Here is a 23,833-nt window from a genome sequence, read left to right as displayed (position 1 = left end):
GAGAGCAGAAGGGGAGAGAGAGAGGGCAAGAGAGCCATCATTGCCCTCCCCCTTTTCTCCTCAGCAGCACTTATATGTCCTTGATCAGGGAAAGACCTGACTGAAGATGCTGATCCAACAAAATCCCTATTTGCTCCCTCCCCACCCACCCCCACAGCCAATCTCCTTCACACAAGATAAATTTTGTGATCTGTCTTGTTAGATATGCAGGTACACATCAAGAAGAAAAAAAAACCCTGCATGTGTGTGTTTGTTTTGTGTAGTGCCGCAGAGACTCGTGTCTGTGGCATTTCAATATAAATCTAATTGTATAGATGGCGAGCAAAGTGAGTGCGCACGAGCCAGGAAGTGAAGTGAACTTGTCTCTTCTGGCCGTGACTTCACGTATGACATCAGGTTACCTCATCATCATCATTTACCTCTGCAGGTCTTGACTCACCCTCCTATAAGAACCTGGCTGTGACTCACATCTGTTTCATGCTTTTCCTCTTCTTTTGTTGCCCGCCTCTGAAACGACACACATGCATCAGCGTGATGTGCCACACATCTGCCTGAACCTCCCTGTGAGTAACGGAGGAAGTCCATTTTACCTCCCCAGCACTTTAATATAAATCTAATGAATGCAGCTTCAATGTCACGGCAAAGTACAATACAGCGCTCATGTCTCCTGAGAGAGAGAGAGGGGGGGGGGGGGGGGTGAATGTGTGTGTAGGGGGGGCTGTAATGAAGGAAGGCTTGATGGAGGGACTGAGGAACAGAAGATGGGGAGTAGAGGAAGGCTACAAGGGTTGGGTCAGGGTAAAATAGCTGTGCTGTCATCACCAAGATGGTAAAATGGAGAATGGAAGGTCAGAGTTGGGGGAGGATGGAGAAGAGCCACAATCCTCCTGTAATCTAGCTTCTGGAAGCTGGATCATGTGTGACAGAGGCTGAGACTGGGAAGCATCGCTTCCAGAATGGAACAAAGGATTGCCTTTGATTGCTGCAATCCTCCCGTTCCCCCTCCAGTGTCAGACAGTAGCAGGATGCCAGAGCAGCGTGAAGCATTCTTGCAAACATAGGGTAGCGATTAGAGCAGCAATTCCAGCACATTTACCAGAGGATGGAGGGAATAGGGGAGCGAGCCAGGGTGAGGGAGGGAGGGGAAGAAAAGATCTATGAGGGAGGAGGAGGAGGAGGAGGAGGAAGTGTTGGGGGGGGGGGGGGGTGATGCAGGCTCAGAGTGTGACAGAGATAGAGCGGTTCCATGAGCAAGGCAGAGAACGTAAGGGCGACACAGGGAGAGGACGAGTGGCCGAGTTCTGCAGGCAGACGAGAGGGAGCGAGAGGAAGGAGGTAGAGAGGGGCCGAAGGAGAGCGGGAGGAGGGGGGAAAAGATGATGGAGCCCAGAAACAGGCTCCGGCGGGCAGCTCTTCATCCGCGCTCTGTGCGGCAGACATGACTCTGAGCGCTGGACTGTGCTGAAATTAACCAGGGAGACAACGCAGGACGGCAGGTTTGCAGCCGGCACGCTGCCTCGCTTCAGCCTCACTGGATGCAGCAAAGCAGCTGATTTATTACCGAGGGGCTGCGTGGCAGCGTGTGCACCCGTGTGTGTCTGTTTGTGTGTGTGCGTGAAGATTTTATGGGTCCTCGCAGCGCTCGGAGCTGCGGGAGCCACCATTCCTCCAGTCATAAAGTGACATTCAGCAGGCAGGAGCTTTGTGTGCTGCTGTGCACCCGCAGCCCTCAGAAGGAAGACTCAGAGCTGTGTTTCAGTGACAGAGGGTGTGTTTACAACCAGTGAGGTGAGCCAAGGAAGATCAGCTATAGGCACTCTGCGTGTGTGTGAGGGTGTGTGTGTTTGTTTGTGTGTTTAAGCAACATTTGGACCAGTGCAGTAAAGACCCTGCAGGATGCGAGGACGAGCACAGGGCAGCTCCGATGGCAGGTAGAGCCCAAGGAGCACCCTCGAGGTAGGGAGGAGGACGAAGGGGAGGACAGGGAGAGAGAAGGGAAGGGAGAGAGGGGAGCGGAAGAGAGGGGGAGATCATGACTGTCATGTAGTGAGCTATAGCATATGCTGTATCGCAGCACAGAGCGGTGCGGAAGGGGGAGGACGAGCATCACTGCACAGGAGGTGGGGGAGGTAATCAGTTCAGTACCCCTCCTCGCCTGGGAAGGGAGGCAGAACGGGACTGGCCCGGAAAAGGCGGAGACCCCTTCTCAGAGAGAGAGAGAGAGAGAGAGAGAGAGAGAGTGTGTGTGTGAGAGAGAGAGACGCAGTGAAGAGAAGCCAGGTCGAAGTGTAGAGATCAAGGGAACCTGCAGGGCTTCAATGTAAAACAACGCAGGCTGGTCCTGAGAACCGGGAGAGGGACCAGTCCCCCCCGCCACTTTCTTCTGAGTGCGGTGCCACTTTGACATCACCATGGGGGAATGGACCATCTTGGAGCGTCTGCTGGAGGCGGCTGTCCAGCAGCACTCCACTATGATTGGAAGGTAAGACCCTGATCGATCACCGTGAGTAGATGTTTCATTTTCTGATTGTGTTGAACGACTTTGTTGAGATTACCTGATTAAACCCCTTTAGCCCCCCCACTACCCCCAGGCTTCTCCTCTATTATACAGTCACTGTATTCCTCCACAACAATCCTCACCCCGTCCTCCACACTCATCATTAGTTAAGGGATAAACTAATCACACATAATCAATTGTGGGCTTTACTGGGTATTATGGTTAAGTCAGAGAGGCTCCCATGTTGATACTAGCCGATAGCCAGGCTATTGATAGATGGGGCTTGATGCTGTTGGCCATGGACCAATAGAACAGAAGGATGAGCTGGGGAGTGGGAGTGAGACAAGAGCAGAGGAAGGTGAGCGTACAGGTGCGGAAGGTAAAATTCAAAAAATGAAATTGCGGCAAACTGTGTGAACCGGAGGGAGGAGAAGGAGACGCTGTCGTCCCTCATTCAGCTTTTCCTCGCTGTCAGAGATGCTCACGCGCCAGTGTGACGCAATCCTAGCAGACAATACTTGTGAGAAAAGGCTGCTGGTGGAAGGTTGAACGGATGAGCTTTTAGTTTGATTAGCAGCGGAGACGAGCCACGGGGACATGCTGTAAAATCCGCTGTAAAAAAAAAAAAGAAGAAGGAAAATAAGCACCCCACAGCATCTCTGTACAATTAATTAAATGCACCGCAGATTTTCCCACCCATTAAACACAATCTGAATGTCAGGCTGGGGGTCTGATTAGAAATTTGTTTATCAGGGTAATATGGTTTGGCCTGCACTGCTGTGCTCCTTTACGCAGACCTCAGGTAGTCTGCATCAAGGGCACAATCTAACCTTCTCTCTACTCAGGAGCTTTGTTTTCTGTGTGTGTGTGTGTGAGTGTGTGTGTGTGTGTGTGTGTGTGTGTGCGTGTGTGTGTGTGTAAGTTAAAGGAGTGGAAATTGGCTCACACCTTTATTGACTACATTGTGCACCGGGCACAGAGCCACGATGAGGCCACATCTTTTAAAATCTGTGACATTGTAATGACATCAGATATGATGCGAGTTGCATTAGCAAAACGCACGTTGCTCAGGGAATGCCAAAAAGATACACTTTGGAGATGCTCCTTCCAAGGCTTTTGTCATTTAACCAATGAAATCGCCCGATTTAGCCTTTAGGTGGAATACAAATCTGCATAGTTTGGACCATGATGATTTTAAGATGCATTAAGTGATTTTTTTTACCTTGTTATGGGATTAGCACTGTTATAACTGAAATTAATCTCTTAGCCATTTCCCAATTCTTTCGGTTTTCACAGCAACAAAATGAACTAAATTTGAGCTTCCCAGTGTTACATGCTGAAGAGACAAGTTATTCAGTACAGCAGCTTTGACTTAGATAAAACAATACATTTTCTCATGAGCAGCAAGACCAAACAAGGGCTAAATGCCAGTGAATATTGGAATTACATTCAACAGGTGGCCAGAAAAAGGAGACGAAAGGGATGTCCGTGTTGGTCTGTTTCTCCTGGATTTGTAAGTAGGCAACCGTTTGCTAACATGTTAGCCATAACAACTTCATAAGCTAAATGCTAACTGTTGTGAACTTGTTCTGGAGTCTTTCCGCCCCCTAGTGGTCAATAATTTCTTAATGCAGCTTTAAAATCCTGTCCTGGCACGAGAAGCTGAAAACGAATCTCCGGATGATTGAGTGACTTTAAGCCACAAACAGTTTTTCAGAGGCACAGAAGCAACTCTCAATTTGCCTGCTACCTCTCTTAAAATATCTATACTCTGATGTCTTTCGTAATTTGAGCAATTTAATGATCATGCAATTCATTTGTTGTCAGTTTGTTCTAATAAACACTTAAAATGCTGAAATGAGCCGTGGTTTTTCTGGCTCAATATAGAATGCACCATTTTTCAAAGCTCAAATATATGAAGTGAATAGAAAAATTAGACAATGAATAGGAAAACAAAATCCTCCTTGTAACCCACAAGACATTAGCTTTGTGTTACTGTGCTGAATATGTGGAAATGCTTTGTAAATTATCCCTATGTGTTTTGACTCCTCTCAGATTGTGTTTGTCCTACAAGGCTCTTTAGTTGATCAGGTGTAACATTAGCTGATTTCCAATGAGGCTCCCTTCATCCACTGCATGCCTCTGCTATGCGAGTCAGGAAACATTGACTTTGGAACCCCTTTGCATAGTAGCTTTGAGGTTTTTTAGGGTGCTGATCCCTGAATTGACTTCTATTGGTTTTAAGCCAGTCGTGTCCTGCTAATTCAGCTTCTTTGGAGAATAACTTAAAGAAAAAAAAAGCATTGGAGGGCTGAGATGTAGAATGGTGAAGAGAGACCTTTAGGAGACCTAATAATAACCGGTTGTCTCGATTTTGGTTAATTGTAGGCAGGTATAAGAACCAATTAGACAGTCTTGGCAATAACACAGAACTAGTTAAAGACTTGATCCCCCAGCATGTGTCTGCATGGTCAGGAAATTAACGCCAATTTTAAATTCAAATCATCAGAATGTTTTGGATGTACCAGCAAGTTGAAGAATTGTTCACTTCTGGCACAGTGTTTGTGCTGTAAAGATGCCTCCGAGATCGCTAATCAACTCGACAACGATTACAGAGTCCAAATTGTGATACTGACCTCTATGGGTTGAAAGGTTCGAGCCTGTTGCACCGACGACCACGGCCAACAACCCCGTTGGGCGTGGTCAGGTGTGTCGCGATGCATTTGTGAACACGATCAAATGTGGCATTGTGCATCGCGAAGTCCTGCACTTCACAGGGCGTGTCTGGAGCATGCAGCAAAACGCCAGACGCCCTTACACATAGGCTGCGTGCTGGGTTTGCATGCGTGACCTTGCGGTTTAGAAGTTCCAAAGTGCAGAACAGTGATGGCTGAAAGGTCTCCCCTGCATCAGAACTTTGGAACAGGGTTGCATGTCAGTCCTCTCTCTTAGTGCCCACCCTCGCGGCTCTGAGTCAGGCAGCCTTGAGGATGTGGAGACTGTCTAAGCCAGCTACAATTAAGCTCTCCCTTAATTGTAGGTTTTAAGCTAACCTATGTCCTGGCATAGGATTGGTAGTTATCCCAGGCATACCTAAATGTGTTGAAAATAGAAACGGACCACCTCTATTGTGCGGCAAAGGTTAGCTTAATATTGGTCTTTGGGAGGGACGGACGTTTGAGAGTTGCTTCTGTGCCTCTGACTAACCACTGGTGGCTTGCATATAATGACTCATTCAGAGATTAATGCCGTGTATTGTGATTTCCATATGCCCTCTAACTGGGCAATGTACAGTGTATGCATGAATAATCAACTGCAATTATGATTACACAAAGAAAGAAATCATTGTCAAGGCTGCATTAACTGTGGTTTCTCGCTCAAACTAAATTTACTGTATATTCAATTATTATGACTCTCAGCATTAGATAACTAATGGTTCATAGGGCAAATAAAGTGTCTCAGTGCATTAATTAGGGATAACAAATTACATTTCTGCACTTAATTGGCAGATTTATCCTGCCAAAGGCTAAGAGACGTTAACAGGCCTGCAGGTATAATCAGTGTTTATGAACAAAAGCAATATCAAGGGTTGGAGGCTTGTTATTACACCTACATTATTCAGCCTTGATAATGTTCGAAGACGCATTTTATATTTAAAACTGTACACACAATGCTGAAATTCTACATTTGGAATAACAGAAGTGTAAACATTGGACAGAGACGTTGGAATTGTGTAAAAAAAACCAAACAAAAAAGACACGCTCGCTTCTGCTTATCGGCCTCCTGTTTGTACACGTTTGCAAAATTCATTCACAAGCAAATACATGATTCATCTGGAGGACAAACAATGGGTGGTGTTCTCTGCAGATCTGTTAGAATCAAGAGTGTCTTCACTGAATCCTGCAACCTTTTAAATATCCAGACATCCCCACGACACTAAAATCGACATAAATAGATAGAAACAAGGTATATTTCCTGTTTCAGCAGCATCCCAGATGTTGACCACAGGTGAACATCCCTGCGTGGTGTGTAAGTGGAAAATAAAAACACATTACTGCGTGCATGCACCGTGAACGGAGAAGCCTTCGGGTTAAACACCTTGCAGGTAGGAAGGAAGAAAGAAAAACTTGTGTACTGAAGCATCTTTGCCTGCACTGCAATGCTGTAGTCAGGTCAGTGCCAAAGACAAGTAGAGCGAGTGAAGAGGCAGAGATAATGGAGGACTGGAGTGTTCTGAGGGAAGATGAAATAATAAAGGTTGTCGGATGTGAGCTGCAGAGGCAGGACGAGAGATTTCCCTCTGCAGAGGTTCGCTGCTGAGAATCTGTGTCAGGTCTCCTCTGGAGATGTCTGCACAAAGTCAGGATGCGTCCGCTGCGTCGGTGAGGACGGGCTCCAAATATGCATGGAAGACTTGTACCTGAGCTCCACGACGCAGGATTTGGCCAATACAACATCTTTTAAAAGCATTTTTTTGTAAATCATCCTCTTATCCAAATCCCAAAACCAGCCCTGCACTCAAACACTTGCCAACACGGACCCAGTTCTACCAATAAGCCGAAGAATTGTTGCTACTCGCTAATAGCCAGATACCCAGTTTTCTTGTGTGATTGGACAGGAGACGCGCTGTCTGCGCTGCTGCGGCAAACGGCCTCTCACACGGCGTTCATCACACCGACGGAGGGACTGTGTGATATAACGCACGGCTGAAATGACAGAGCCCTCGCGAGAAAGGGGGGAAAATTGAGTTTAATTACAAATGGTCATCAGAGGAGGAGCGAGGAAACAAGCATGGTGGAGAGGAAGCAAACAGCAGGTGAGGAAACCCCAGTCAGAGTGCCGTTAGCTCGCTCTTGTTAACACGCTCAAGGTCAATGACATCAAGCCTAGTTTGGTTTTCGTGCTGCTCTAAATTGTTGCTTGTCACCGGAGTTGATGTGACCTTTTTTCTTCTTACTTTAAGCAGCATTAGGACAGGTATTAAAAATGACCCATTTTCTTAACATCTCCTAAAAGGACCACTTGGGTGCTCTTGGGTGGGCCCGGTTTGTCTCACAGAGGTAAATAATAATGACCGAAACAATCATCTTACTTCCCTAATGACTGACATTTGCAGAGCAGTTTTAGAAAAGCAATATCCTAATTATGTTTGCCTCCTCTGCACCAATACAAAGAGAGAACATTTCCCCTGCAGCAGGTAGCAGATTATTAAAACAAGATGTCCCATGTGTCGAATGTCTTTTTTACTATTCATGTGCTATTGTTCCTCTTTTGATGGATTTTGCAGACAATGGATACGTTTAGTAAACCTCCGTCACTCATGTATGGAGCTTAAAAAAGCATAGCTCAGTGATAGTAGAAGTATTGTGCCTTAAACTGGAGTTCAGGAGTCAAAACTGTAAAATCTTTTGCTGCACTACAGATGTATTGACAGAGTGGAAAACAAATGTGAAAGTCTTGAAAGTTTCACGAACACCGAATATATCGGAGGAAAGATGGCTCCTGCGGCTGCACTTTTCTGTTCTCACTCCACTCCACGCTAATGGGGTCACGAAGGTACCCTACTTTAGGAAATGGCCATCTTCGTCTCCCAAAATAATTTGGCATGTAAGATTACTTGAGGACATCATCCTGAGATGTAGCATTTAAAAAAAAAAAGAAAAGCTGCCGGCCCAAACTCGGTTGGTGACGGTTGCGCCGCGGAGGGACGAGAAACTGGAAGCAATATCGCAGCGTTTGACAGGATTAGTAATCCATCACGCTGCAGCCCGGAATGCAGCAGCGCCGGGAATGAAAACATTTTCCTGCACATCTAAAGTTGTCATTAGTTTATTTGCACAGCGATCCCTGGTGCTGCGCGCTATTGATCACCGCTGCCCGACAGGGGGATTTTCCCAATAAGGCTGAGCTCAGCTTTCAGTCCCAGCAGGTCATTATTCAATTGCGCAACACATCGATGGCGCGTTTGTGAGCTTTGCCGGCCACATTCTCTAGTGAAGTTTATTTTTCTGTAGGTTTTCCAGCATTGGTTCGGCCACAGTCACCAGATAAACTGGTTAATTCTGTGGCAGAGATGTTGGTGACCTTCACTTGGTTTGGCTGATTCTGTTCAGGATGGGATGATTAACATTTCTCTACATGTCAGACTTTTGTCTGCGTCTTTTATTCCTTCATGGTGGCCAAGTGGGCCAATGCTTAGTCAGCTGTGTGAGTGACCCTTGTGATCGAGGAGGTCAAAGTATGCCAGATGGGTGCTTCTAATTGTTGGTCTGATCACAGTTAGAAAGTCCTTTAACTAACAACCAAACATTTTTACTGCTTTTCACAGCTTTAACGCTAAATAACCTGTTCAGACAATAAAGCAATCATTTTGTATGGGTGTATTACATTGAAATAAATAATTACGTGTTCACTGTAGCCAACAGATGTAACATAAGGACAAATGACACAAATTTCACCTTTAGCCAGTTTTCTGTTTCCATTCTCCATGGTGGCTTAAATTCAAAGTTAATGTTGCTCATAAACCTATACCGAGAAAAGGCTTGAAGGCATTTTAATTTAATGGGTTCATCACAACCGTGGCAGCCGTGCACGTCGGCCTGATATGTGGGTGATAAGTAAAACTATTACAAGAGTTTGAGAGAGGAGCAGTGGGGGCTGTGGGGAAACTGATGTCTGCACTCTGATAATTAAGCTGACTAATTCCTGAGCCTGGTGAGGTCTTTATTCATTAAGCACCGCCATCAGCAATCAGTGGAGCTTGGAATTAGGAGCGCATGGACACCGGGAATATTTTTACACCAGGTCTTTCTGACGCCACACCTGGCTGTACCTGATAGAGGCCTTTATGTTTGAATGCTAAACACACATGGCAAAAGGACATTTACATTAAATGTGTGTGTGTGTGTGTGTGTGTGTGTGAGGCAGTGGAGTGTGTGTGTGTGTGTCTGTGTGTTTACCAATCCATCTGCCGTTGTGCTTCTGGCAACGCGTGTCCCTAGTGGCTGTTGAGAGCAGCTGCTGTATGAATGTTTGTGCGTGTGTGTGTGTGTGTGCGTGTGTGTGTGTGTGTGTGTGTGTGTGTGTGTGTGCCGCTGGGAAAGACAGGATCCTGCACATCCAGCCAATACACCAGCTGTGCAGCAGCTCTACACATAACGCACATTCGGTCTTACAGGTCAGTCTGTCCGCGGATCTGTGTGTCACGTTCCCAGACGTGAAGAATCAGGCACTTCAAGCGTAGATGTGAGCTCATCGCCACCAAATCTAGTTGTCAGCGATGCAGCGCGACGGTCACAAATGAGCCCAGTCCGGAGATATGAGGAGACACGTTTCATTAGATCTCTGGGACAGGGTTTGGGATTATAGAATTCTGATGATGAGTTTAAGATGAAGGAAAAAAAATCCCTTCTGGAAAATACATGACAGAACAGCTTTAACCTCGAATTGAAATCATTTGGATTCTAGAAGCTCTGAGTTATTTAATCTTATCAACCCAAAATATGTTTGGGGTTTCTGAATCTATTCATTTGATAGTTTTTTTTATTCAACATCCCGCAGATTCGGACCTCTATAGGCTGTCCTGACGCGATCTGCTCTGACGTACAGTATTGGCTTCTGCGGCTCTTAAAACACTGATGTTTGCAAATAACCTTAGTCCACTGCTTTGTGCTGACGCAGCGATCTGCCCCGTGCTGATTATCTTGTCATCCAGTAGACTACCTGCACACGCACATATGTGCACACAGCCAGGGCTGCAAATTTGACATCTGAAAACATGCTGGAATAAATAGAAAAGATTGTAAAGCTGTGCTGGTTAGAAGTGGCACATGTTGCCCAACACAAAAACGAAATGGCGATCCTATATCCAATGAAAGTTTTGTCAATAATTTGAAATGTTGATGTCATACGTGTTGATACGAACTTAGCAGAGGACCTACAACCTGTTTCTAGAGCAGGGAGGACACTCGGGGAGCCTCTGTATGTGCAGACACGTTGCAAGTCAATGTAGCATGTAAGCTCACAGCTGCTGCGAGCACTGATGAGCGGACATATTTGCCATTTTGCACGAGTGGCGCGCATGAGTGACTCTGTCCTCTGTCTTTCTCACACAAAATGCCTCATAAGAGCACACTGACAGGTGCAGCACTGTGATGCTCTAATGTAGGTCTCTCCAGCACTAAAACACCTCTTACACCTTTGATTTTTTAAAATTCAGTTATCACACGTTAAAGCCGTTTTTGTTGTGCTCTGCGCATTACATCGGGATAAGCTGCACATCGTTCTGTGCTCTATGTAAACGTAAATGCTGTGAAAAGGCAAATGTGGACTCTAAGGATGGCAGGAGGGCCACAAAACAGGTTATTAAAGTGAATGTCCAATTTCTGTTGCCCTCACCAAGGTTCGACTGTGCATTGACATCCAAATCCCATTCACCCTAAAGAAAGAAAGAAAGAAGAAAGAAAGAAAGAAAGCAACACAAGCTCACAATGAAAGAAATGCTCACATCAGCTCAGGTCACAGGTATCTTCTAAGTCGCAGGCTATGTATAGAGCCAGCGTACTCCAATTTATCTGCATCATTTCATCATTCTAATGCCCCCATATCCCCTTTACCTCCTGTTTTTTCCGTGTTGCTGTGGTAACCCGCAGGTCTTTAAAATTCGCATTAAATGCGACACCATGAAGGGAAAAAGCCCAAGATAGACTTTTTATGTGCATATATAATATGAGTAGGAATTATCTTGCGTTACACTGCTTGATGTTACAGCCATTATCAAACCACCAGTCATCCGAACCCACCTGGGAGGAGCAGCTAGCCATCGTGGTCCCCTTTGGTAGCCTTAAGCGGCCCTCATGTGCTCGGAAACAAGTGCATTTTTAAATAATTGGCTCCCCCACACAGGGAGCATGATCATCCACAGTGCAGAGGCAGATTTACCAGGGCTCCCCCGATATATGGAGCAATCCACTGCTCATTAGAAAGAGCTGACGGTGCAGCCTGAAACCCCCAGTCCTCCTACGCAGTACCCATGCTGGATCGAGACCAAACGACAACACCAGTTTCTCAGAGGAACTAGCTGCTTGATAGATCCTCCTACTCCTGGATAGCGCTGTCTGTACTTCACTAATGACGCTCCCTGGATGCTCCCTGGCTGTCTTAGAGGATGCCACCTGGTTCAGCACTTGCAGTTTCGCATTAAGCGACTAATAATCACAGTGACTTGAAAATGTGATGCGTCTTTTAAAACTTGCGGATGTAACCCATGAATGAGGAAAACTGCAACTGCGCTGTGTTTTACTGCACCACCCTGTAAGTCAGGCCTCTTCACGCTGCTGCATGTGCACTCACACACACTCTCGTCCCTGTAGATCCCACTGTCTGCAGCAGTGTGTAAAAAGTGTGAAATCACCTGTCTCGGTTTTCTTTTGATCAGTGAGCTGATGTGCTCGTGCTATGTTGAGCTAAACCTCCATGAGGGTGTTGTTTGTCACAGCAGTGAGAGTAGACACACACAGCCATGGTTTCTGGGTGCTGTAGACAGGTTTTCAACCACAGGATCATGAGAGGGAACATTATAGATTAAATAATTGGCTTAATAATTCATCAAAAGCTTCAGTAATAACTAGAGGGTTTATTTTCCCAATCACTATTTCTTTCCTGTCCCACCATTTTGATCCGTTTCTGTCTCTTCTGCAGGATCCTGCTGACAGTGGTGGTGATCTTCCGCATCCTAATAGTCGGCATAGTGGGTGAGAAGGTGTACGAGGACGAGCAGATCATGTTCATCTGCAATACCATGCAGCCCGGCTGCAACCAGGCCTGCTACGACAAGGCCTTCCCCATCTCACACATCCGCTACTGGGTCTTTCAGATCATCTTGGTGTGCACGCCGAGCCTGTGCTTCATCACGTATTCCGTGCACCAGTCTGCCAAAGCACGCGACCGAAGCTACTCCCTCCTGCATCCGTACATGGATCACCATGGCCATGGTCACCACGGTCGCCATCACGACCATCACGCTCGCAAAATCCACTCGCGTTACATCAACGGTATCCTGGTGCATCCTGAGGGCAGTAAAGAAGACCACGACTGCCTGGAGGTCAAGGAAATCCCCAATGGACCCCGGGGACTGCCTCCAACACACAAGAGCGCCAAGGTTCGGCGGCAGGAAGGTATTTCCCGTTTCTACGTCATCCAGGTGGTGTTCCGTAATGCGCTGGAGATAGGCTTCTTGGCAGGCCAGTACTTCCTGTATGGCTTCAACGTTCCAGGGATGTTTGAGTGCGATCGCTACCCCTGCGTGAAGGAAGTCGAGTGTTACGTATCTCGTCCCACAGAGAAGACTGTGTTTTTGGTCTTTATGTTCGCGGTCAGCGGCATATGTGTGCTGCTCAACCTGGCTGAGCTCAACCACATCGGCTGGAGGAAGATAAAGTCGGCCATCCGAGGGGTGCAGGCTCGGAGGAAGTCCATCTGCGAACTGCGCAAGAAGGACGTGTCTCACCTGTCTCAGGCCCCAAACCTGGGCAGGACCCAGTCCAGCGAGTCCGCCTACGTCTGACAGAGGCTTCTCTGCCCGGGGGCTCGAGGACCTCTTCAGTTTTTGAGAGGAGCTTTTCCCTGGCCCAGAAATCCGAAACTTTAGGGCACAAAACTCACCACTGCATTATTATTCAGGAGCACAGACAGACTCTATGTAGTCACGATGAAGCATCAAGACTTGATGGACATGAATTAGAAACACTTAACTGCAAAGGCAACTGTGTTGCTTTAACAAAGCTTACTCCTAAAGCTTACATGACAGAGAGTTCCACTCTGCCTAGGTGACACTAGGTGCCTTCAAAGAACCCAAAAAGATCAAAGTTGTGAATTACTAATAATGTTGAAAAGCTGTAAAGATAGATGGAATTATTTAAATTTTAATGTTTTACCTTTGCTGTAGGTCGGAACTAATCCCCTTAGTTTCCTTTTATGTGTGCATATGCAAGGGCTTAAGCGTGTGCATGCATACGCATGTACTACACGAGGGGGGGAAAAAAAGCCAAGTTCTGAATACAGAAAACTGAATGCTGAACCATTTTGAGATAATCTTCTTTCTCGCTGTTCATAATCTTCAAGTAAAGTCACTTGGAGGACAAACAAGCACCTTTTAAACACGTTCAAAGAGATTTACACAAACCAACCAACAAAAAGCAACAACTCTAACTCAGACTCGGAACATCTCGGTGTTCTAGGGTTTTTCTTTCCATCACTTCTCATGTTTTCTGTCGTAATCAGCACCAATCGCTCCAGACTCACGCTGCCTGAGGGCTTTCACTGCACTGGAGACGAGTCATTTTTCATGTGTTTCCACACCACGATGCTCTCACTGCCTTGTTAGGCATGTTTCATCCTCCCAGAAGCCACACAAAACAGTCCAAAAAGACAGAGACGAAAAAAAATAGGTAAATAAAAATCACGCTCGTGTTTCCACTTTGAAAATCATCAATAGAGTTATTTAAAAGTTTCTTTTTTCAAATAAACATAAAAAAAACCCCACTCACAAATATTTCAAACCTTAAGATTTTATTTCCACAAGCATATATGGTGCCATATCAAAGTTACTGTATATAGATGAGACATAATATTTATGGTAAGCATTTTTCCTGTTCAGTATAGACGGGCTTCACGTGGGTGAGGGAGCATGGGTTTGAGAGTTAATGATCATAGATTACCAGCTTTAACAATATGTATTATTCATGTGCTCATTGTTAACTCTAATATGGACTGTATGTTCTGACATAAGAAGTGTTTCACACTATGGACGTTAAAGCGGCATGTTCCAGAGGCGCTGATAGACAGGATAGATGATGACAGTAGAAAGAGAGGCTTTTTATTTATTTGCATCCTATTAAATGTAATACTTAGCATGCATGAAGATGAACATTAGAGCGATATAGAATCCCAGTGCGGGAACGTTGAAAGTGAATACCTGACATGCTCCAAATCTGCAGCAATAATAAAATAAAGTATGTGCAAAAAATAATATATGTGAATAAATTATTATGCAAACCGTGACAATGGCTGTGTTGTGTTAAATGCCTTGATTGGGGGTTATGGTTGGGGGAAATCTCATGCTATATATTTAGGATCACACAGCGGACCCTTTGGACCCAGACGCCTGCTTCCCTCAGGTAAACTGAAGATGATGAGGTGTAACTGGAGGTCCAAGTGATACTATCGCTGAGACATAAAGATAAAAAGAAGCAAAAAATGCTGTTTTTTCTTTGCACCACGTGTCTTCCACGTGAATTCTTATGCATCCTTTGCTGCTGTGTAGATATTTACAACACGGACTGCAAAATATTCCGCAGTGCTTCACAGCTTCAAAAGCATCTTGAATATTTATCATTCAGCGCGCAGGGATGATACATCTCAAAATGATGCATTAGTGCACTCTGACATTCCGTTCATAAATTATAGACACTCAAACTGTTCACGCCTGTGTCACCTAAACTGCTGACTACAGCGGTGGCTCAGAACCTCCCCACGTTTGCACCGCAGATTTTTCGGGGGGTGTTACAGTAAAATGTTTCTCACGCTGCTGTTTCTCGGGCTCGACGTGACTCACGGGCAGGTACGTTATAATTCCAGTAATGAGTCAGGCTAGTGGGGGGGACACACGGGGGGGCTTTTAGCGTTATTAAAGTTATCAGTCGATGCAGGTGTCATCTAGCCGTGTACTGGGACTGCTGAAAGCCTGGTGGAACACGGACAGGAAGGACATGGACGATGTACCGGTGTGTCAATACAGTGGATCTATCATAGTATTTGGATTAAAAAATTGTTTGATCATTCATTCACTTAAAAGCCTTAAAGTGTTTTTATTGACACACAAAACAACCGTGACTGTCTCTGTCTATCTAACACACAGATACACACACACACACACAGCTGGTTGCTGTGGTGACAGCAGGGCCATAATGATGTTAAGCACCACAGAGACTATAATGAAAGGCAGAAGCAGCACTGCACCAACACAAAGCACTCAAGCATAGAAAGTTAGAAACACGCTGTGCTGGGCTTAATGCTGCAGCGCCGCTGCAAGTATGAGCACAACGGACAGAATTTGGCTGCGTGTTGATCATAACTGGGTAGGAAAAATGGTTGCACTCCAAATATTGTGGTGTGACCTTGAAAGTGTCGGGTCGTGCTTATCTGGGTTGCGCACCTTTAAAGGCTGTTTACTGCAGATGTGTGTGTGTTTTAGCTCTCACTCTGTATTTGCACCTTTGTGCGCTCGGTCGCAAACTCATTAGTAAAAATGAAGCAGAAAATGGGAGCAACTGGGGTTCCCCTTACAGTCTTGTTTAATTGCATTTTATTAGCGACAACTACAGAGATATGGCTCTTTAGCTTATTTTGTCGCTACAGCAGCTCGCTAAGCCTGAAACCTACACACTGTAAAACCGTAAAGGCTGCAATTCAAAAAGAAGAAAATGAGCAAATAAATCATACATGCAAAACCAAACACACTGGCTGGCTGTGCTGACGATCATTAAACAGGAAAGTGCAAGCTGTGTGATCGAGTATGGACGCGCATGCCGATGCGACCCAACAGATGAGCCATATGCTACCTTTAAGTCACACAATTTCCTCTGTAAACCCATTCATATATGTTTCATCTCCTCATAGAACATTTTCTTTACTGGGGTCATGAAAAGATTTCTGATGTTAAAGAAGTTTTAATATTTAATTGTCTTTAAATGTCGTACATGGCGCAGCGCCTGCACCTTAGGTCTTTTTCTGTCACAGACAACTTTAATGCTATTTTTTACATCCAGGGAAATCAGAGATGCGTTTCAGCGTCTTGCCTCTGAACCAGAGGGGTCTTCTGATGTTTCCTTGGATCAAATCTGCTGTTGATTTTGTTACGTCACACAAGATTCCGTGAGATCATCTAACTGGGCGCGCCAATTAACAGGAAACCAGCTCTGATATTAAGACCAACCTGGTGCTGCCAGGGTTGATGGAGATTAACCGTCTATAAGTAGACGCTCACCTTTGCCTCCTCATCAGTTTTCACTTGCTCTGTGACCTGCCCTTCAACAGCTGATTCATTACCAGCCTTAAAGCCATAAAACAGCCCTGCGGGGGACAATCGCTCATTACTCCTCTCCTGCGTGCTTTGGGATCTCCCCCACTTTACTGGTTCAGCTGTTAATAGGAATTAATTTGGAGTTGGGTTATTCCTCTCGTGAGCATATTCCACATTACTGTCTCGGCCCACTGGTTTATGTCTGCAAACTTAGGTGGAAGCCCCGCCTGGCACAGACTGGCCTTTCCTCCTTCACTCGATATGTCTCCATCTGCTCCTCTCCTCCACCACCTGTCTCACTCCTCTCTCTTCCCACTGCATCCCTCACCTCCACATTTTCCTCTGCCATCCCCGGTCCATGTCTGATTTTCACCAACGTGTCACTAGCAGGATTGATTTGAAAGATTTCCTTTAATCCACAATATGCTCTCTTCCTTCAGCTGTAGTTCCGTGCACACGCCTCCTTCTCTCTTCTCAGCTGACTTTGACCTCTAATTATCCCATTTGTCTTGCCACACAGTACATCAGCATGTTTTCAGCTGACGAAACAGGAGATGTCTTCTTCTTCCAGCTGCTCTTCCCACCACTGGTGCTCCAGTCAGAACATTTTAAAGATGCCGGGTAAAAAAAAAAAATAGAATGTTTAATATAATCATTAGAAAAAGCCTGATAAAATATTCAAGTGTGAATCATCAATCAATAACCTTTCTTACAGGTAGATTAGATTTGACCTTTTCCTAAATTGGACTTCTTTTGTAGTTTTAAACAAATTCATATCATTTTTTTAACCTTATTACTCTTTCTAGAGTATTCTTATTAGTTCTATCAGAGCATGGTGTTAAAATATGGGCACGAGTCCAAACCCAATAATGTTCTTTAGGGTCCTAGATATACTAGCTATGGGTCCGAATTCTATGGAAATTTAAAGTTGCCTATTGTAGTTATGCAGACGACTCGGAGATATTTCCAGCTGAGTCTTTCTAAAATGACATGGACCAAGTCCAAAATCTTGGTGTGTGAATAATTTGGAACTGTTCTTCATCAGTCTTTAAAACAGCCTTCTATTAGCTTCGGAACACATCCAGGATGACAGCTGTCAGCCCAGGAGCCCAGAGGTCACCTCTAACTGGTCCCAGTCAACTACAGAGGAAATTTCAAAGCAATAATAACAGTCTGCACGCTAATTGATGGGTTAAGTCCAGACTACGATAAAGGAATGTTAATATTAGCTCGGTGGTGCTGTGAGATCTATGCTTAAACCAAACATGGTGAAAGAGGAATTAGCTATTATGCTGTATGTTCCCTAAATACTTAAAATGTATTAATTTTAAGTTGGTATTCAATGTCCTTAGCTCTTATATTGTATGGATGCTCTTACATTTTATACCTTAATACTGTTTTTACATGTAAAGTACAGTATATCGAATATCCCATGTATGAAGCAGTCAACATGAAGAAACACGCACGCACGCACGCACGCACACACACACACACACACACACACACACACACACACACACACACACACGTGCACGGGCGCTCTCCGTTGTGAACATTTACACAGCAGAGAAGAGCCTGTATTCTGCACTGCTGCTCCCAGGTGGGGGAAGGTGGAGAGCAGGAGATTTATATCAGAGTTCAAAGGTTACAGCAAACGGGTTGAGGACCGGTCGTGCTAAACAAAACAAATAAAAAAATAAAAAAATCCTGCGGTACATCGCCACCAACAGGACCGAACTACACACTACAGCGGGTTGGCAAGTATCTAAAATTAGAAGGATTACCAATTATCTGGGGCATCCAACCAAAACATGGAGTGAAAATGAGATGATGCCTGCAAATAAACGAGGACTCAAGGCAGAAGTTCCCCGCCTGTAAGATCAGACACAACTGGACCTCCTGCGGTTCTAATCCAGAGTCCTTTATTCATCCACACATAATTCATCCACCACCAGGCTGAAAGCTGGCTCCAGGCATGAAAAGTGCGACTAAAGGATGACACTACACCCCCTACACACACCATTACACAGGCCTAGTTGGTGTTTTAACACAAGACTTTATTGTGTTAATGTCATTGAGCCGGTGGCAGCCCCTCCCTCACTGACGTCACTGCACGCAAATTAAATGAAGGATTTGACTTATTTTAAGTTAATTTAAATATTAGGTTCCTCTCAGTGGCCTTATTACATGTGCAGAGTTTCCAGCTGGCATTCAGCCACAACAGCCATTATAGAAACACATAAATATAATCAGAATGCATAAGATGACGTAAGATGGCACCACATTAATAAAGCTCTGTACAGGAGTCTGTACATTTTGAGTACAAGTACAAACCTACCTGTGTTCTCAGTAGAAATTATAACTTGTGAAAACAAAATAACCATCTTCTGATGTTCTAAAGCCTCTAAAGGCTCTGCTCTTTACGTCTGTGTTTGCAACAGCAATAGTAGTTCTCATAATATGTGATGAGTACAGTATTTACAACGTATTTTAGCTGGTTTACGACTAAATAACCCATAGAAATGGATGGTTTAATCCAGAGGGTGATGACAGAGGGTGCTTTCAATACGTTTCATAGCAGTTATGATGTTGTGGGAGTCTAAGCAGTATTTAAAATTAGATATCACAACAGCACCAATGAGATCACAAAAACAATATACAGTAAATATACTGTATATTTGATATTATTTTGGAGAGTTTTTGACCTCACTAATCACTTTATATGATCAAAACCACAGCTGAGCAGAACATTTCCTCAGAACCTTCATCAGAAGTTGCAGTGCAGGGCAGGTTTGGAGGAGGAAGAGCTCCATCATAGCAACGCCAGCTGAACTCACCAGAATACACAACGCTCACAGTTATTCGTGGCTACGTCTTTCTTTTTTCCTCACTGGTGTCCCTCAGCTCTGACCTTGTGGTTCTGCACTAAGACTCAAGAATCAAACCCCTGATTGATTTTTAATCTCAGTAGATCAGTAGAGAATGACCCCAAGTTTGCTTTTTTTTTTACTCTCTTCGTTCTTGTTAGCGTGCACAGAACATTGCAACCGCAGCCTCTGGGCATCATAAAAGGATTACAGTCAAAGAAACACGCTCGACCAGCATTTTATGGGGCAAATACGCATAAAACACTCAAGGTTTCTGGGGTCAAAGAGGCAAATTCAAAAGTGAAAATGTAAATAAGGAGATTTTCTGGCCACATTCTCTATGATCCATCTAGCTTTTTCAACACCACCCACATCACTCTATAAACAATATTATGTTAATGTACTTATGTTAATGTACTGCAGCGGTAACTTTCAAGCTACTTTGCTTTGCTTTTGTGGGTTTTTGTCACCCTTGACATAATAATTACAGGATGCAGACTGACATTAGCTAAAACAGGGGGGGAACTAATCACATATAAACAGTATAATAAAAATAGTTTTTGCACAGCCACGATAACAGTGAAATCCTTGGGATGACACGGGCTTTAAATGCAGAGTGGTGGATGGGTGAACTAATCTGGAGTCACCTGATCGCGCTCAAAAACGTTGAGCAACTGTGTGTGGTTTTGTTTAGAATTCTGCATGTTCATGTTTTTGTTAAAATGGAAGGAAGAAAAAGAGAGAACATTATTGTCGGCTCAGGAAACTCACAGGAAAGAGACCAGCTGGTTTTTGTGTTGGATGTAAGCAGTTCAGTTCAGTTCTAATCCATTTATACAGCGTGTGACAGTCAGGACTGGCTCCAAATTGCTAAAATATGTGTACATTTTAATTTAAATAATTATCTAAATAAAGGTTTAATAACATCTCTTTAAAGTTAGATGAGCCGCTCTCATCATAAAAATATTTAAGTGCATATTCTGGACCAAATAAGGAGCCACCAGATTCTGCACATAGGATTAAGTACTATATCAAAAGTAGCACCTCATTAATTCACGCATAATATCTCATTTCTGTAAGACGTGGAGGTGAAATGAGGGATTATACTATCAACATATTTCTGACCAGGAGCGAAAAATAACATCTGCATCATCATCATCAGGGATTAAAATGTTAAAGTTGCTCAAGACTGACTGAAAAGGCCCCAACATGTTAAGGCGGATTGAAGCCTGATCAGCTTCATGTCTGTCTTGAACTAATCTCTGGGTCTGGCCTGTGATGTTTAGCAACTAGCTGTTTTATCCAGAACTTTAGCAAGTCTGGGGGGTTCTGGTTGGAGGACTGGTAACAGGAGAGGTGCTGGGACACCTTCAGGGTACTGCTGAGGTGCCCTTGAGCAAGGTAGTAAACTCCCAAATGCTCAGAGAGCTTCTCCAGGGCAGCTCTCCCTTTAATGATCGTGTGTTCATCATATATGTTCATGTAAGTTGTGTCATATTCCCTCTTTGGGACCAATAAAAGCTTCTTCTTCTTCTTCTTCTTCTCCTCTTCTAGATATATTAAATGGCAGGGCCGCGCAGCCTGACGGGAGGCATCATAGATGCCCCAGAGCTCCACCAGTGCCCCAGAGTCAGGAACATGTCCCTCTGTAGTGAGAGTGAGATGAGATCCTGTTTACCTCTGCTCTCACCATCCCCGAGCGCTTCACAGCCTCTGGGCATTGTAAAATGTTTCCAGAAGAGACAGGCCCCTCAAGTACTGTAGGCAGCATATGATGTATAGCATAGAAAGAATATATAGAGTATTTAAACACTTATAGGAGTAGCCTCCTTCACATCGCTAAAGTGGTGTTCAGTAAATCATTTCTGTTCATACAGATTTAATGATGCGTTGAATATAATCTTGGATTCAAACTAGGTGAAGGATTCTCGTGCTTTCTTCCTCATTATTCTGCCTCCCCTGGATTTCTGGTTTCACACTCTGTAGACGTCGCGCGTTTGTGCGTCACGCAGGTTTTTCAATTAGCGGCTCCGAGCGGGCTCGTCAGCACAGGGCACGTGCACCCAAAGCCTCCCGTGGAGCCGCCTCGTGTGATGGATGCTGACTGTGGAATAAATGCTCATCACTCACTTTTCAGCGCTGTGAGTCGCCAGGTGCGGTTGCGGGTCACAAACAGAACAGCAACGGAAAAATGCTACTGAAAGGAGCGTTTTTAATGAATGTCGTTGCTAATATTGGCCTTTATATTTTGGAATTGCAAAACTCGGACACATCCAGAACTGATCATATAAAGTCATCAGCATACGGCTGAGAATTTATTCCGTTCTGACAAATAATATTCCCTAAAGGAAACATATACCAGGTAAAAAGTGCTGGTCCAAGTACAGAACCTTGTGGGCTGCTGCCATGCTTGACCCCTGTATATGAGGATGAATTGTCATTAATATCTGCCTGAGAGAGATGAGCAGAACCAGCCTGGCACTGCTGCTTTAATCCAAATGACATGAAAGTGGAATGACAGGGATTATCATCATATTCCTGACCAGGAGCAAAAACTAACGCCTGAATATCAGCAGGGATTAGAAGGTTAAAGTTACCAAAATCCGACTGAAAAGTCCACAGCCTATTAAAGTGGAATGAAGCCTGTTAAGCTGTGTGTCTGTTCTGAACCCCCCCAACAGGACCAACATGGAACACTAGGGTCAGATAACAAATCATCACCACCTCCCCTTATCTGTGAGGTTGCACCGCATCCATTAATGTGCTTTCATGTGTTGGGGATCTGCCTTTTATCGTGTTTTTGTTGCGTTTCTTCGCTCCCTCCTCCCGCTCCCTCATGGTTCCCCGGGCTGGGCGTGACTCACGCTTCTGATCACCACACACCTCCTCTGCCTCTGTCACCAGTCCATCTGGTCTGCAGCACAAAAGACTGGCTCTTGTCTCTGTTCTTCACCTGTTTGTTGTTAATCACTTGGTAAATCAGGTTCTAGGCTCTCAAAAGAGATTCTGTGTTGTTCTGCCCTCTGGTTTTTGTCTTTGGAAGTTTTCAAATAGGGATTTGAGACTTTTGTTACTGCTGCCTCGTCTAACCCGATTCCCTTGTCTTTCCAGTGCCCAGCTATCCTCCCTCCAGGACAGCCCGTCTCACCCAACCTTCTGCCTGAGTCCCAACTATTGTCCTCCACAACTACTCTGATCAATTGTGTTACAGCATCAAATGTTATTTTCTCCTGTTCTGCTTCCTAATATGTAGCCATTCCCATTTCTGGCCTTCCCTCTTGCCCTTTCTGGGGAGGGGTCAGCCCTAACCCTCCATATTAGCCTGGTCCTGCTTATGGTTTCACTGTCCAAGCTAGAAATGCTGCAGCTATTTTATTCATACTCACTGACAGATGGATGTTCTCATAAGTTGCAAGAAAACTACAACATTGGCTTCCCAACAGGTACAACTATAGACAGATTCATATGCTCAGTGTCATTATTCACGGTTGCAAGAGAAACAACTGTGCAAAGTGGCTCTAAAATGACGCCGAGTCGGATGCAGATGTTCAGACCATTCAATTCACAATATTAAATGTTTCTCAATGACACCATTTGCAAAATCCTCAAAAACTGAAAGAATAAAGAAAACATAATCCCAAATTTGAAGTGTCTATACTATATATATACTGTGTATATATACTTTTCATCTACCACAATGGTTTTAGGCTTTTCCTCTGTGCTGCATTACAGTAAAATAGTTAACAAAGACATTTTTACAGCGTAATATTTGCCTCTGCAATCATTTCCCAAACGCTGACTCTGCTGTTAATGAAGCTGCTGCACGCAGCTCTCTGCAGGAGGGATGTTGGTAACTCTGCTGCAGTTTGATTCAATAGAATTAGCATATAAAGTGTTTAATATTTCAACATCCATAACTATTTTACAGCAGAGGTAAGTGAGGTCTTCATTTTGGTAGCGCACTAACTGTAACATTTGATTGCAATTAAAGTGCTAAATATGAAAGCATTAGTTATTCAGTTCGCTTCAGTTCATCTTTATTCATTCATCTGTTACAATCAAAATTGTCCTATAAGTGCTGATTACTGGATGGATAAGAAAGGAGAAGAAGGGGGGAGCACAGAGAGCAGAGAACAAACATACATCATACATGCAAATACATGAATTACACTGAGCAATCAAAGCTAGAGCTAAGCTAGAGCTCTCTTTAGCACTGTGGTCAGATTTTTGTGGTTACTTTGATGAACATTATGAGACATTGAGCTGTATCCACCAGTATGCGATGTAATTAGTATCCCTATCATGTTGACATGACATTTAAGCCAGAAGCCAGAGTCGATAGCCACTCATTCATTATTAACTCTCTTTAATAATTACTTGGAAAACAGA

The 23,833-nt window shown here is 44.4% G+C and overlaps 1 protein-coding gene and 1 long non-coding RNA gene across 3 annotated transcripts; both read left to right on the top strand.

Moving 5' to 3' along the window:
* The first annotated feature begins 1,215 nt into the window (after window positions 1-1,215).
* LOC130537809 (gap junction delta-2 protein-like) lies at window positions 1,216-14,560 on the top strand. Of its 2 annotated transcripts, XM_057054851.1 has the most exons (3): window positions 1,216-2,482; window positions 3,954-4,010; window positions 12,197-14,560. In XM_057054851.1, exons 1-3 carry the CDS (start codon window positions 2,412-2,414, stop codon window positions 13,059-13,061), a joined length of 993 nt encoding a protein of 330 aa, XP_056910831.1. In that variant the 5' UTR covers window positions 1,216-2,411; the 3' UTR covers window positions 13,062-14,560. The 2 variants fall into 2 exon arrangements, with proteins under 2 accessions (XP_056910831.1, XP_056910832.1); XM_057054852.1 differs by lacking the exon at window positions 3,954-4,010 and having other exon boundaries at window positions 1,219-2,482.
* A 165-nt stretch (window positions 14,561-14,725) lies between these two features.
* LOC130537810 (uncharacterized) lies at window positions 14,726-23,086 on the top strand. Its single transcript, XR_008953696.1, has 3 exons — window positions 14,726-15,116; window positions 20,999-21,095; window positions 22,556-23,086. It is a non-coding gene; the product is annotated as an uncharacterized LOC130537810 (long non-coding RNA).
* The last annotated feature ends 747 nt before the right edge of the window (window positions 23,087-23,833 follow it).

The sequence above is a fragment of the Takifugu flavidus genome, chromosome 14 (genome assembly GCF_003711565.1).
Source record: "Takifugu flavidus isolate HTHZ2018 chromosome 14, ASM371156v2, whole genome shotgun sequence".
In the NCBI taxonomy this organism is placed as follows: Eukaryota; Metazoa; Chordata; class Actinopteri; order Tetraodontiformes; family Tetraodontidae; genus Takifugu; species Takifugu flavidus.
The sequence above is the reverse complement of the archived record's forward strand: the minus strand, read 5'-3'. Positions and strand labels throughout refer to the sequence as shown.

Excerpts from the sequence above, each read along its gene's own strand:
- LOC130537809 (XM_057054851.1), top strand. The coding sequence starts at position 2,412 with ATGGGGGAATGGACCATCTTGGAGCGTCTGCTGGAGGCGGCTGTCCAG. Across the intron at positions 2,483-3,953 it reads CACTCCACTATGATTGGAAG|GTGGCCAGAAAAAGGAGACG; the intron begins GTAAGACCCTGA and ends TACATTCAACAG. Across the intron at positions 4,011-12,196 it reads GGTCTGTTTCTCCTGGATTT|GATCCTGCTGACAGTGGTGG; the intron begins GTAAGTAGGCAA and ends TCTCTTCTGCAG.